The following is a 15759-nucleotide window of genomic DNA, read 5'->3' as shown; positions in this document are numbered from 1 at the left end:
TAATACTTATTATGTGCCAAGTATTCTAAGTGCTTTTAGAAATATTAATTTAATCCTCATGTTAATTTTATCACATAGGTATTATTAATACTTTAATTTTACATAATATGGGGAAACCTGAGGCAAGGAGAGGTTAAGAAAATTGCCCAAGGTTACAGAGCTAGTAAGTGCCAGATTAGGGATACAATTCCCTGGAATCTGGCCCCCATGTCCATAGTCTTAACCACTCTGCTATTATTATTGAGGTACAAATGTACAAAATGTGGCTTTTACATACTAATGTTATACCACCTTAAATTCTAGGGACCTAGGGAATATTCCCATTATACTATAGTAGATTTTCTCAACTGTTGCTACTATTGCCCAGGGCATCCTAAGACTATACTAAGTGGATAGTAGAAGGTTCATTTTGTCCAGATAGCTACAGAACTCAGGAACATATCCAATTAGTTATAATGCAGATACAATTTGAAGTCCACTTGATGGAAGAGGTAATTCCAGTTAAGAACTGAAACTAAATGAAAACACTTTTTTCTTATGCATTTAAGTCATATCGGCCTTTAGTTTAGGCTTAAGGTAGAATTCTATCATGCAGTATTTAGATAAAATAACAAAACTTTTAAAAGATGCAGAGCATGATAGACAAAGAAAGATGAAAAGCATTGCTTGGTTATGACTTGAATGGAAGGTGATAGAAGAGTGGAGATAGTTGGAAGATGAAAACCCAATGTGAGAGGGAGAGAGAAGGTAAGACCAAAAGAGTATGATAAGTAATAAATAATAGTAATAAAGGGCTAAAAGTGAAGAAGCTTAGAAAATTCTCCATGGTGAAAGCTATTGAAATGGAGAATTGACCCGTATCTTTGGGAGAAGTCCTCTGTGGTGGGCAACGTAAAGCCACATTCAGTCACTGTTGGCGCAAGCCCTGGGCTTTGGGATGTCCATTAACTCATTTAAGCCAAAAGATTCATGTATTCTACTGAAACCATGATTCAGAAAATGAGAGGAAGATTTCTTATGTTTCTGTTAAAGTAGAAATAAGTTATGCAAGAATAAAATTTAGCTAATTACTATGAGAATAATTCTGTTTAAGTTGGTTAGGTATTAGAAATTTCCTGCCACTTCTTCTTTTCTCTGGTTCCAGTGACTTCACATTTCATCACTGGCTTACAGGGCTTCTTCTGCTTCTTGGAGAACTAGTTGAAATTGGCATGAACCCTATTTTAAGAGAGTAGGAAAGTCAAAAGCCTTCCTTTCCAGTTCTTGTCCTTACTTCCTCATGGTTCCCTGGTCTCCACCTCTGCTTATGAGTTTGCTGTTTTAAATCAACCCCACCCAGTTATCCAATGGATTCAGTTGTTTTCCAAAAGATTTGAGGACCCTCACAAGAGAAATATCACATTGCACACCACACAAAGGACTCTCATTTAGCTTGTCCTCTTGTTATCTTCCACTCTTTCCTCCAAATCCACACTCCAGAATAGTTGAAACCCCCTAAAAAATGCAGTGCAGTCCCTATAGGTTCAATGTTTCTCAAAAGTAGTGCAGCAGGGAAGGATCCTGAGAAGCTGATATAATTTCTTCAACATCCCTTGGAAGTTTGAAGAACAAAATTATGTCATCCTTTGCATCCTCTTATAAAGAGATTGGAACTTGCGTTTATTGAGAGCATCCTGTGTAGGTGCTATGCTAGGCACTGTCTCACAGGATGTCTACTTAATCCTCAGAACCTTTCTTAGTATGTTTTATCTTCATTTTATAGATGAGGAAACTGAGTCTCAGAAAACTGTCTAACTTTCTTACCACACTGAAAGAAGGTATTGGAATACATGTGGGGAAGAGTGGGAATAATTCTTTTCTCCTCAAAAAGAGGAAGAAGAAAAGGCAAAGACTGTGAAACACCAGACAGTCTGCCTATCAGAGCCATGCCAAGAGGGATGGCTCCTTTTCCTCATTTCTTTTTCTCCATCGAAGACGTCGACACTCACTTTCCTTTGGAAATGTAAAGCACATTAAACAAAGATTCTTCTGGTGCCAATTAAGAGATTATTTTTGTCTCTATTTGTCATGTTTCATTTACTATCAATGGGTATTTTATCTCATGTACACCTACGTATTCCATTATGCTATTTACATTTGTTTAACACTTTTAATTAAGAACATTGTTAAAAATTTAGAAAAACTTACCCTTTCCTGAAATTTGGAAACTGAAGGTAGCATTTAGCAGGTTTCCTTTTCAACCACAGTAGTCATTTTTAGAATCTTTAAGGGAGTAATTCAATTACCCACACAGTTCTGCTTTCTAAGAATGTACAAATGGAAGTCTTTTCTTAAGCAAGCCAGCAAACCAACTAGCAATGTTCCAGACTCCAGCAACAACGATGAAAACATGACATCCTTCAAGTCTTGATTGGGAAGAGTGTTTGGTGAGAAGGGCAGAAAGAACAGGGAAAATACCATAGGACTATTTTCTGCTGGCCTTTGGCCTTTGGAGCCCAGAGCTATGTCCTTTGCTCATTGCAAAGAGGCTACAAAAAGGACTTGTGGGACACTTAGACATTTTGAAGTCATGTAGAACTTCATCAATTCTAGTATCTACTACTGTATCAAATATAAGCCATCATTGCTAATATCCTCCAATAGGAGACTTTAATTTAGTAACTGATCAATTCTAAAAGAGCCCAACATAAAATGTAAATAATTCCTGGTGATAAAATAATCTGCTATATGAATTTGAGATAAAACTTGTCACATTTACATTTTGAAAATAATCTTTGCTGATAACTAGAGAGCAGTTGGCTTTCTTTGTGTAAAATTCAGCACCTTTCCTTTAAATCTCATCTCCCCTGAACTCCCCTCCACCCAAAAAACTTGCTATATATTGAAATTCAAATTTAATTTTGAAATAAAGTTTATAGGGTGAACTATAGAAAATTGACATTTTTGTAGGTGAAAAATGGTCAAATATTGGTGATTTCATAGAGTTGATAGGGTTCAATATAATATTTTTAGTGTAGTCTAAATCTGTGATTGTCTAAGTATGCTTTTCTGGAAAGCCATGTTGGGAGAAATTAACTTTGTTGCCCTGCAACTTATTTCTTAACTTACTCTTGTTATTAATCCTAACGCCTTCTTAGTTGCCTAAAGTACTGCCATAACATTTGGCTCCAATCTACAAACTCCAGACTAAGACAAGATTGGTATTATTGGGAAGACCAAGGCATTAGTAAAAAGTAGATAACCCGGTGCAAAGTAAATCCACTTTTCCTCAAGTATGTGATCACTAGGTGATTTTTGGTGGCTTCTCCTGGAAGGACAGTGCATGCAGCTGGCTTAACGTTGAGATATAGCCTTTAACTGAATTTCAACAAAGCAGCCAGAGTGATTCTTTTAAAATTCTTTTAAAGAAAGAAAGGATCCTTCTTTAGATTCACTCTACTCTGGTCGTCTTTGGGAGGCTAGATGCCAATAATATCATTCTATTTCTTTTTCTGCCGCCTTTTTGTTGCAAGTAGCCATTCAGGAACTACATATAATTTTCATTATAAATGAATAAGTGAAAAAGTCAATTTCTTATGGAAACTTTTTTATTGAAGTATCACATATACACAGAAAAACTGCAAAAGTCATAGATCATTAGATTTCCACAAAGTAAATGCATCCTAGTACCCAGAACCCAGGTCAGGAAACAAAACTTTACTAGAATCCCAGCAACCCCTTCATGTCTCCATCAATGTAATAACTCCCCAACAATTTAACTACCCACACTTTTAATATCATAGTTTTGCTTCTATTTGAACTTTGTATAAATGGAATCATACAGTGTGCACTCTTTTGTATCTGGCTCCTTTTGCTCAGCATTATTTTTCTGAAAACATCCATGTTGTTGCAGTGCATTCATTTCCATTGCCATATAAAATTCCATTTTGTAAGTTTTACATAATTCATTTACCCATTTCTGCTGTTGGTAAATGTTTGGGTGGTTTTTCATATTTGTGCATTACAAATAGTGCTTCTATGAACATTCTTGACCGTGTCTTTGGATGAACATATCTATATTTGTGTACAATATATAGAATATATATATAGAATATATAGAATAGAATCAGTGAGCCAAAGATGCATGCCTTCAGCTAAGCAGATATTGCCAGACATTTGTCCAAAGTGGTCCTACCAGTTTACCCTACCACCAGCAGTGTCAGAGAATTCTAATTGCTCCTCATCACCACGCTTAATATCATGTCTTTTACACTTTAGCCATTCTGATACGTGTTTATGAGTGCAATGTGGTCTTAATTTGCATTTCTCGTGACTAACACTGTTGAGCACTTTTTAATGTATTTGTTGGCAATTTGGATAAAGCAAATCAGTTTTCATGAATATTAGGTAGGTAATATAGGTGATACGGGGATATGGGAGAAATCATATAGGTGATAATGAAATTACTAAAGTTTAGTAAACACTGCTTTCATTAATGAATCTTTTACTAACTGATACATTCTATTCCTTTACCAAAGCTTCTGCTCTGATAAATTTGATTTAATAGAAGCTTATTGAGAGTTAATTATGAATAACCTCCTCTATAGAATAGTGTGAAGCTACCAAAGTCCACGTCATAGGAAGCTTCCCAGAGGAGGCCAGATTTAAGATGAGTCTAGAAACATGAGCAGGATCTGACAGGAGGGCAGAAAATGGAAGCTCACGTACTGGAAAAGCCTAAATAAAGCCTGGAGGTGTGAAGATATATGAATCTTTTAGGAAACTGCAAATGTTCAGGTGTGATTACCATAACTGATAAAGAAAACTGCCAACTTATTTTCTGCACGGAATTAAGACTCGAAAAATGACACAACGTTAGCCTCCAGAAGTCCCGAGGGTCAAGGGTAAGCTGGGCTTAGAGTTCAATTAAGTTACAAATATCAAGTTGTGTAGCTTGAAGTATTTGAATTTAACTCATATCATTTACCAATGATTTTCATATGAAAAAAACATTCTTATGGGTGAGTGGGGAAAATGCTTTATGGGTAGCTTTTTGCTTTCCATGTTAGGCCTGATGTCCTCTCTTGACAATGTGGCTGTGAACAATACATGTATTGTCATTGAGAGTGTCTGGAGAAATAATGTAAACTCTATAATTTTCACAGCTAAGAAGCTGTTATGGATTAAACAAAAAAGCACTGGCATCCTCTAGTTACCCAAACAATCATTTCGTTATCTTTTTCTGGGTTGCAATTATTTACTTCTAACTAGTGTTTTACTATAGCATTAAAAATACTCCTTTCAGAACTCAAAGCAATAGCCATATGCATTATCTTTGTCTGACGCCACATTTTAGCTTGCTATTAGAAAAATTAAAAGTTTTTTATCACCTTGCATTTTAATGTATTTTAATGAAACCTTTCAAAATGATCACGCAGATTTTTTTTCCAGCTAGGTTCAAAAATATTTGAAGAATTTAAAATGCTGTAGGGAAGGTCTACAATTTCTGAATAAGCCTTGTTCTATTTCAGGGGCAAATATAACTCAGTTGTTGAAAAATTATCATGATGGAGATAAACGTGAAACGAGTGTGTCTCTCGAGTCGGTAATCACAGCATGTGGTATTATTTCCCTGTAGGTTGAAGAAAAAGTCCCAGTCGGTGGATATTACTGCTCCAGGGTTCAACCCTTTGGCTGGTACAGGAAAGCAACTACCACAAGCCAGTAAGCCCCCTGCACCCAAGACGCCCATCATTGAAGAAGAACAGAACAACGCAACTAATACCCAGAAGCATCCTTCCCGGAGGAGTGAACTGAAGAGGTTCTACACCATTGGTGAGCACCAGACCTTTTATGCGTGTAAATAGATGAAATCCACCTAAACGGCACTGTGAATGTGTGGATCTGTGGTCAAGTGCCCCCTTGTGTGTATAACGTGCATATTTTTCTGATGGTTTGTATGGACATTTTCTTATATGGTCTGAACATAGAGATGGAAAAATACTGAAAACCTTTAGCAAAGTTAAATAAGAGAGCAAGCTTGAGGACTATATATCGTAGCCAAAGGGGAGTAAATTATATATACTATATAGTTTTTCAGTTTTTAAGCTTATATGCTACTATTTTCATTTTTGCCATTCTCAAGCCAGCACTGTTTTTTGTTTTTGCTCTTTTCATTTTCCCTCCAGGCTCTCAAGTCTCTGACCCTGTTCTGTCAGGTTGTTAAGACAGTGGTTGATGTCAGCCTGTAACTAACAAAGCCACTAAAAAAATAGGAAGTTTTTACACTCTGAGGGAGGACAGATTACATTGTAGGTCTGTTTTGGCCTTGCACATTACATAATTCACTTGCAGAGGCTGGAGAAATGGAGAGATCTCATATCCAGAACCCGTGTGTGAGAGAGTCAAGGCTATAAATAGGGTCTTTCAGGCATCATCTCCCTTTTTCCCAGATAGAATAATATCCTGTAATTTTGAACTTTAACATTTAATTGGAGTGTTGTAGGTTATCAATCTAAATGAGTTGAATTACCAACTTTTATGTACCAATATTTGTCCATCATGTCTTTGGCCTTGCTTTTTAACTAACAATAACAATTTTCAGTGTCTTATGTCTATTTTAGACAAAAAGTTTCTCAACATATCCTATATGGTAGAGGATGATGCGTCGGAGAGATAAATCTATGTAGGAAGAAGATGGATACTTTGGTCTTGCATGTTATTTCATTTTGGAGAGATCTGGTCATATCCAAAAGGCTTAATAGTAGAGACTGTGGCTTAATGGGTTTACCAAAGTTACATCAAAGGGGTCATGTTTTATTTGCTATCCACCACCCCCACCACCCCAATATGGGATGTGCAAGGTTTTTTTTCCAGATATTTTAGTGTTCTTATCTAGAGATGATAATCAAGAGATTAGATTTCTAGTTCTGATTCCCACACCAATTTTCTGTATGACCTTGTCAAGTCATTTTCGTGTCTTTGGGTTAAATTACTTCCTTCAGGCTTAAAGAGATGCCTCCCTGCAGGTCTAGTAGTACCTCAGGATTTGGCTACTAAAAGAGTGTTTTCCCTTTCTGCCATTTTTTTGTCCTCTTCTTATATCTATGCTCAGATTTTCTCTTTCTAGGTTGAGATGTTCAAGTCTAATTTTTCAACAGGTAACAAGCATAGTGTCTTTAAGGATGTCAATAGGCAACTAATGAGAATTGATAGAAGACAGTGTAGACAGGTTCATATTTCCATTTTTAAAACTTATGATAGAAGAGTTCTAAAAATCAGTCAACTAGAAAAGCCTGCAAAGTTTACGTAACTGCCTCTCTGTTTTCCAGTGTCCTCTCCTCCCATCCTTCAACCTGTCCACCACCTACTATTGCTTTTCTGATTTGTTAACCATCTAAGAAGACTCGGCATTTCACCTTCAGAAAGTAAAGTTTATCGTACAAACTCAATATTCCGTAAAGATAATAAAATGAGGGAGAAACGCTGTCCAGCTTTGGCCACAGTAAATAAGAAGCTTAGCCTAGAAAATTGAAGTCTAAGTGGTGAGTTTGGATTGCCGAAAGATGAGCTATGAGTTATTTTAAATAGCTCTACCACTAGTGAATTTTTAATTATTGTATTGGAAACAATTTGACCCATAATCAATGTCAGTGGCATGTCTATTTTGTTAAAATAGACACCTGAATTGTCACTTACTGTGTTGTTTGTTTGTTGTTTGTTTGTTTTGTGAGGAAGATCAGCCCTGAGCTAACATCCATGCTAATCCTCCTCTTTGTGCTGAGGAAGACCGGCTCTGAGCTAACATCTATTGCCAATCCTCCTCCTTTTTTTTCCCCAAAGCCCCAGTAGATAGTTGTATGTCATTGTTGCACATCCTTCTAGTTGGCTGAATGTGGGACGTGGCCTCAGCATGGCCGGAGAAGCGGTGCGTCAGTGCGCACCCGGGATCCGAACCCTGGCCGCCAGTAGCGGAGCACGCGCACTCTACCGCTAAGCCACGGGGCGGCCCTCCCTTACTGTGTTTATGTAACCTTTCTACTAATTTGGACCTGGAAACATTATTTTCAAGGCTGAAATATTAGCAACCTTGTAACCACCTGTATTGAAAGATCAATTCACAAAACAAGTCTACTTCAGTATCCTTTAGTAAAAATATTGGTAATAAACAACCACAATTAAAATTACCATTATTGGTGATTCCACATACCAGGTACAAGTTTACCTCCTTTGTTCTATCTCAGTTCATCTTCACAACAACTCTGAGAGGTAGGTATTATACTCTCTATTTTTATAGACGATGGATAGAACCTTAGAGAAATTAAAGAAGGAGCCATGAGCCCGAGTTACCAGACTCTACAAATGAAATTAACCTTCTTTTATGACATTTTAGTGTCAGCCTTCTGTGTCACCCAGAAGGATACCATCCCTCTCTGCACAGAGGTGAGCCAGAGGAGTTTCTATGGGTAAGATAGTGAAGTAAGATTTTTACTGCTATTCCAAGATAATCTCACTTAAGGAAACCATGCCAACTAACCCATCCACCAGTCAATATGCCCTTTCGTTAAAAGCATCTTTCAATGTCTCAATTTATGGTTTGCCTAACTGGCAAACCCTGGAGCCCTCTTGTGTCCAAGTAGAGTACTACATTTAAATTTTAGCAATGAAGTGCAGCACTATGTTTAAGTGAAACGTTGTATTTAAATTCAAGCAATGGTTCTGGGGGTTAAAGAATTTTCAAATAAAAAATAAGGAACTAGAAAATTTTGGAGTTATTTAAATGTCTATTAGTGGCAAATGAGTGGCAGCAGTAGCTTCTCCAGAAATTTCATTTGATCTCACAGCTATTATCCTTCATGAACCTACATAGAGGATCTACTTCCTGTTGAGAAAACTCAGGGAAAGAGAAGTTATAGCCTCTTTGTATAGACAGTAGATTCGGGTCCTTAATTATTTCTAATAATAGAAACATATTAAAATATTAAACCTAATATAATGGCAAAAAAACCCCAGCATAAATGCATTACTTTTTATAAGAGAATAACCTGTCTTACAAGAAGTATAATAAAATTTCATTGATTTGGAATAAGTAGGGGAAAAGCTATTCTCTTTTTATTTATTATATGAATTTATTATATGAATCTTCAGATAAATTAAAAGTAGTCACTTTCAGCATGGTGGCTAAGGAAAGAGCTTTTTCTGCCCTGCTTCTGTCACTAACTGTATAATCTTGCAGTTATTTACCATCACTTGACCTAAATTTTCTCATTCTGTATGGTGAAAGATTTAGACAAAATCAGTGTCATTCTGAGTATTTTTTCTCTCTCTTTTTATTATTGCAACTGACCATATGGAGTACTGTATAAATTTTTGATTACTCTGAAGCAGATTACCAGAAACTTAGCTATTTAAAATAACACCTGTGTATCAGCTCACAGTTATGTAGGTCAGCAGTTTAGGAGCATGGCTGAGTTCTCTGCTCAGGGTATCACGAGGCTAAAATCAAGGTGCTGGCTGGGCTGAGTTCTCGTCTGGAGGATCAACTAGGGAAAGATATGCTTTCAAGCTCATTCTTCTTGTTGGCAGAATTCGGGTCCTTGCAGTGGTAGGACTGAGGTCTCCATTTCCTTGCTGGCTGTCAGCTGGGGGCCACTCTCAACTTTTAGAGGCCACTCTCATTTCTTACCATGTGGCCCCTCCTTCTTCAAGCCAGTAACTGTGTTCAGATCCTTCTCCTCTGAATCTCTGGCTTCCTCTCCTGGGGCTGGCCAAGAAAGCTCTCTGCTTTTAAAGGACTCAAGTAATTAGGTCAGGCCCACCCAGATGATCTCCATATCTTAAAGTGAACATCACCTAATCATGGGAGTAATATCTATCATAGTCACAGTCCTGGATGTTATGCAGGTGTGTACATCAGAGGATTGAGGAGTCTTGGGGACCATCTTAGAATTCTGCTTCACACATTTTACACCACTTACCCAGTATATGCACACTCAGCTACTAACACAGCTCAAACAAAATTTCCTAAAAACATTTCTCTTACTCTCTATTCTGATCATTTTTATTCTATCCTATTTCATTTTTAAAAATGCAGTCTCAGCTCTCTAAGTTGATTGCATAGTCCATTAATGAGTTGTGACCTGCAGTTTGAAAAATCACTGGACTAGATATTTGAAGTCCTTCAGATACTTAAAATTCTATTATTATTTTTAAATAAAAGTATTAATTAGAACTAGAATAATACCGCATTAAATTAGTGGACAAGCTCCAAGGGGTAAATAGATGCAAATAGAATAGAATTTTTCACTACTTCAATTTCTGTTTGTGCTCAATAAAACTACTTGAGTTTGACAATGTATATAAGAAACCTATCCTTCAAAACCATAGTCCTTACTTAAAAACAGAAGAAGAAACCAAATACTAGTAGACTGAGATATCTGTAATATTTCATTTATTTGCTGCCTTTAATTCAGAGAACTACATGTAAGGAGTTCTGAAAGAATTGTGAATTAGGCATAGAGGTGGTGAGGAAGCCTGTGCACACAGGATCCAGAATGACCCATTGCTCCCTAAGGTGGACCTGTACAATTCCATGTAATATTTGCTCCTTGATTCAGAATCTAGAGCTGGAGTTCACACTTCTCTCCTCTAACTATTAGTAAAAGGAGCTGATGTTTTTCCATTCTGAGGATTTTCCCTTGACACTTAGGAAGAGGGGCAACTCTTGGATGGATGTCCCCACAGAGAAAGCGGAGGAGGTGAGGGGTGCTGGTGGAGGTCGTGGTGATGAACACCTTTCTCAGTGGGAGAGAGGAGGAGGAAGTCTGCTAAGAGTTCAGTGTAAGGAGGAGCTCTGGAGGCTTCCAGGCTTTGGAGAGGGATTGGAACCCCTGCTGTGGCGAACAGTGTTTAAGATAATACAGCCTTTACATCTCTGAAAAAGAAAAAAATCGTTAGAGTTAGCAAAGACTTCTTTTATTACTTATGCTATGTAAATGCTCTCTGCAAGTTCATGGAGAAGGCAGAAAAGGTGGAACTTAGCCTTCCCAGGTTCCTGGTTCAGCAGGTCTTCCAAACGGGTCCAATACGGGGACTCCTTGGCTAACAGGTATCTGGACAATACCTCTGGAACTTTTCTTCAGTTGAGATTGCTCCTTCTTAGGTCCTCACCTTGTCATGTGGACTGACAGCCTGCTGGCCCCTTATAAGCTCCTGTTTGCCCCCATGGGTCAATCTCTACCTTCTATCCTATCTATACTAACCTCACTGTACCACCTTCTCTCTGTAAGACACCCTCAATGATAAACCAGTCCATGTTCTTTACACAGTAATTTCCAGTTATATTCAGATGAATGAATTCTGGGTTTGTTGGGGGGGGGTGGTATATATAACTCTAACTTTTCCACATATGAAAAGATGTCCGTTCACTTATGAATCTATTCATTTGTTAATAAATATTTATTGAATGCCTACCAGATGACGGACCTTGTTCAAAGTGCTGCTAATACAAGAGTAAACAAGACCAAATCCCGGCTTTCAGGTGCTTATATTCTAGTGGGAAGACAGGCCATAAGTAAACAATTGGATATTTAACGCATTGTCAAATAATGATAAGTTTTTAAAGAAAAGTAAAACAGGTTAAGGGAGAAAGGTGACAGAAAAGTTACTCTGTAAAATGTGTTTAAATCTTAGACAATTTTTGTAAACATTCTGGCAGTTGAATTATATAGTTCTGAGAAATCAATTAGGCTGGTTTCAATTACAGGACATTTGATGTATTAATAATAGATTTCTTCAAAGAGTTGTTTTCTGCTTTTCTTGGCATAGAATTAGTTTAAGAAAAGAGTAATGGAATTGTTATTTGCAGCATGAAGAAGAAAATGACTGAGGGGAAATTTAATGTTCCTCAAGCTTCCCAGCATTGCTGTAAAGAGGAGGCGCCCAGATGTTCTGCATTTCTACCAAGAAAAGAAGAAGGCATGTGGATTAAGCTGCAGCAGAGAATATTGAAATTAAATATCAGGAGGAATGTAACAAATTTTGGTGTACTTTACTAGGAAGTTTGTTTTGTGTGTGTGTGTGTTTTTAAGTACAGCTGTTATCTCTTTAGAGTGGTTTAGTGTCAACTGGCCTAGAGGGAAAAGTGATAAGGTCAGCTCTCAAAGATCCTAAGTGATTTTGATCAATGGCAGGAAGGCTCCTTTTTTTGCACACACAGCAGGTGGATCAATGGTGAGGAACTTGGCCTCTGGAATCTGAAGTCTAAATTGGAATCCCATTCCTCCTGCTAGTTATGTGACCGTAAACAAAGTACTTAGACTCTCAAAGCTCAATGTCTTCACTTATAAAAGGAAATAAAACAGATGCTTACTGAAAGAGCTGTTGTGAGGAGTAAATGAAGTAATCTATGTAAAGTGCTTGTAGTAGTGCCCAGAACTTGCAAGTTCTCAATACATATTGGTGAGCTTATTGTTGTTGTTGTGCATCTGAGAAGCAACACAAATGAGGCATCATGATCCCTGCCCTTCTGGAGCTTATGTGAAGCATGCCACCCGTGTTGATCCTTGTGGATCTGATCACTTTCCACTGCTTAAAACCCTGCAGTGGTTCCTCATTCCCAAGATAGAGTCCTTACTCTATAGACTTCATGCTCTGCCCCTACTTACTCTCCATCTTAATCTCAGACCCCAACCCTACCCTCTAGCCAGCCCAGACTCCTGGTGGTTTCTTGCAAGTGTCCTTCTGTATGATGTATCATGGGCTTTATGTAAGCATTTCCTTCTTAGAATAGTGTTAGGATTCAACCCAAACTTCCCTCATTCTTGGCCACACCTTCCCCAAATCTGATCAACATGAATAGATTTCAAAGCATTTTACCCTCCAAGTTGTCAGCTTTTTAGGTGACTAACAAATTCGTGGAATTCAGTAAATGCTTAGAGCATTCCTAAAGGGTAAGTGGAAGATGTATTATGGTCGCCCTGTAGAGTTCTATGGAATTAAGTCTCTGAAAGTGGAATGACTTATTCATGATTACACTGTAAATAGCAGCAAAGCCAAGGAAAGAATCTAAGTAGACTGATGACCTCTGGTAAAGAGCTTATCCTTTGCATGTTTACAGGTCAAGTTCTCTTCTCAAAAAGAAAGACAAAAATGAAATTAGGTCATTGACAGAGATGTCAGTGAGTGGTTTCCCAAGTGCTAGTCCATACCATTGATGGTGAAACAGATCCATTGAAAAAGAATACTAGTTTTTCATGCAATTACATTTATTCAGTTAAGGTGACTGTCCTTTCTTTTCTTTCTTGCCTCCTCGTTCCCTCCCTCCCTCCTTCTTTTCTCTCATCCTCCCTCTTTCCTTCCTTCCTCCCTTCTTCCTTTCTTTCCTCTTTCTTTGTGTGAAAATGAACTGTCTTTTGTGAAATAATGGCATAGTATATGTACTGGTTTGGTACACTTTTTAAATAAGATTTGTTCTTTTTTTAATCTTTTTGCTTGTCAAAATTAAGTTGGGAAGTGTCCCCAAAATATTCTTTTGAAATTTTACTGGTCTGTGAAATTGTAAAATCTGAAATCCAATGATCTTGTCTGTTGCCCTGCCTTCAGGATAGAATGCCTTCAACATTCCAAGCCTAATGAAGCACAGTTAAATATAAATTTGTATTTCACTAACCCCAGGCTGCTTACATATTGAAAAAGAGAGCCTATAGAATTAGGGGTTCCCTGGGAATTCTTCTGAGTAGTTGGCAAAGTTAGAACAGTAATAACTAGTTTGGAAACTCTAAAAAGAGAAAAGCAAGACACAGATTTAACTGCTTTTTAATTGCAGTACACTAGGCATTTTAAAATATCATCACATAACTTGTATGCCTCTCCTTTTGAAGCCAGACTTTTTGATTATAAGAATAAAAAAGATCAACTCTAATGTGAAAATACTGTAACAGGACAGAAAAGAAAAAGGAAAAGACTAATCTTGCTGGAGGCAACACGTTCTGCAGCCTGAAACTAGGTCACCACTGAACCAGAACCTTCTCTCCAAGCTAGAAGATTCTTCATGTAAAAGCGAGAAGTCTCTCTGATTTAATCAGGAGAGCCATCTTGGTATATAGGTCACTGTCTATAAGCACATAAACTAAAATGGGTAACTGCTCTGAGGGTTCAAATTAAATTATGTTCTTGAGAAAAATGGCTTTGTTTTGGTGTTTGTTCTGACAGTTTGATGACTTCTTATATTTTCTGGGTCATAACAATGTTTAGGGAAAATTTTTCCATGACCGACATTTCTTTTTATACATGGAATCTGGATTTCTCTAAATGGACCTGGGCTTTTCACAAATTCTGAAGACCAGCTCATGTGTAGAAACACCATTTCTTTTCTTTTTTATGCACATTGCATAAGAATGTGCAATTTTTATGAAAATAGTGAATTGGAAGATATCGAGAATCCAAGTTTAATTTTTTGTTCATTTGTGGGATAAGCAGACCTTGGGATTCAGTATATGAGTTTGTGTCTCTGTGTGTGTATATTGGAGGGGTATTTGATTGAATTCTTATTTCATTTCATTTATTTATTTATTCCACTTAAAACCCACTTTAAAACGTGAGGCCTAGGAAAACCCACAGGCAGAAATTCTTTTTCAACTCTAGAATAAATATGAAAGTTTTATTTCTTTCTAGAGAACTTAGATATTTTTTACTGAACATTTATACAATTTTAACTAAACTTTACTAAGCAGCAGGAGGTATACTCAGAAGGAAGAAAAATATGTTTGTTTGATATCCCTATGGATTCGTAGTGCTTATAATGTGCTAGATAAGGTTGCCAACTCTAATTTTACAGTTAACACCATATTTTGTACAATTGCCTTATTCTTTTTTGCCCTAATTCTGTAATTGTTCTCTGTCGGAAGTAATCAACCCAGGATCAAGAAACACAGCTTAATCATGGCCGTGATAAATGGATTAAGAAATGTCAATAACCCCGAGGTTTCCCTGAGCAACTTGAGTTGGCATGGTGTGTGAGTTTCAGCGTAATAGTCTTATAACTTATTAAAAACAAATTATACCTGTCAATTTATATGATGATTTCTAAACAGCCTAGTTAAACCTATACTGGTTAAAATTGTGGAGTAATTAAAATGGACATTGTTTCATGGTTGAGAAATAATCATGATCCTGTTTGAAATTTGCTAAATCCTATTAAAATAAGTCCCTCAGCACTGTTAGTGATCCAGCCTTGCCCTTTCCACCCACCAACACTTGTAGGAATGTTCTGTTTCACTGAGCCATGGCTAGGGGAAGAAAATGACAGATTGTTAAGAAAGACCTACTTTATTTTAAATGGTTAACGATAGGATTAACAGCAATGTGAACAGTGAAATATGTCCAAATTTCCCCAGTATTTCCATTTTTTAAAGAATGTGAATTTAAAGATTTTCTAGGATCTTACACACATTCAGAAATAGAACTATTGGTATCTCCTGATTTTTTTTTAGGGTTAGCTTTTCTTCCCACTACATAATCTAAAGATATTTCTTCATATATAAAAATCTGCAGGATTTATGCTCCTCAATGAAATGTTGGCTATGTTTACAACTCTAACCTAAAGAGTGTTACTTAGGAGAATCTAAAAATAGTTAAACCTAGGCACAATTCTGGGGGGAAGCTTCTATTGCTGTTTCTGCAGAGGCTTTGAAACTACTTTGACTACGGTTAATTACTTTGAATTATTTCCAACTGGAGATTATAAATGTTTCAGTGACCATTCGTAATAGATTCATTATA

At 37.0% G+C, this 15759-nt stretch overlaps 1 protein-coding gene across 5 annotated transcripts in view; it reads left to right on the top strand.

Annotated features, from left to right (window-relative positions):
• Positions 1-15759, top strand: part of OXR1 (oxidation resistance 1) — a 508823-nt gene that overhangs the window by 279581 nt on the left and 213483 nt on the right. For all 5 annotated transcript variants that reach the window (XM_087447551.1, XM_004431253.3, XM_004431252.3 and 2 more), the window contains one exon: positions 5618-5814. In XM_087447551.1, the coding sequence (XP_087303677.1) occupies positions 5618-5814 (197 nt within the window). The remainder of the gene's footprint in view (positions 1-5617; positions 5815-15759) is intronic.

The sequence above is a fragment of the Ceratotherium simum genome, chromosome 23 (genome assembly GCF_057802395.1).
Source record: "Ceratotherium simum simum isolate JZ-2026a chromosome 23, ASM5780239v1, whole genome shotgun sequence".
Classification (NCBI taxonomy): Eukaryota; Metazoa; Chordata; class Mammalia; order Perissodactyla; family Rhinocerotidae; genus Ceratotherium; species Ceratotherium simum.
This window is presented reverse-complemented; position numbering and strand designations above follow the sequence as displayed.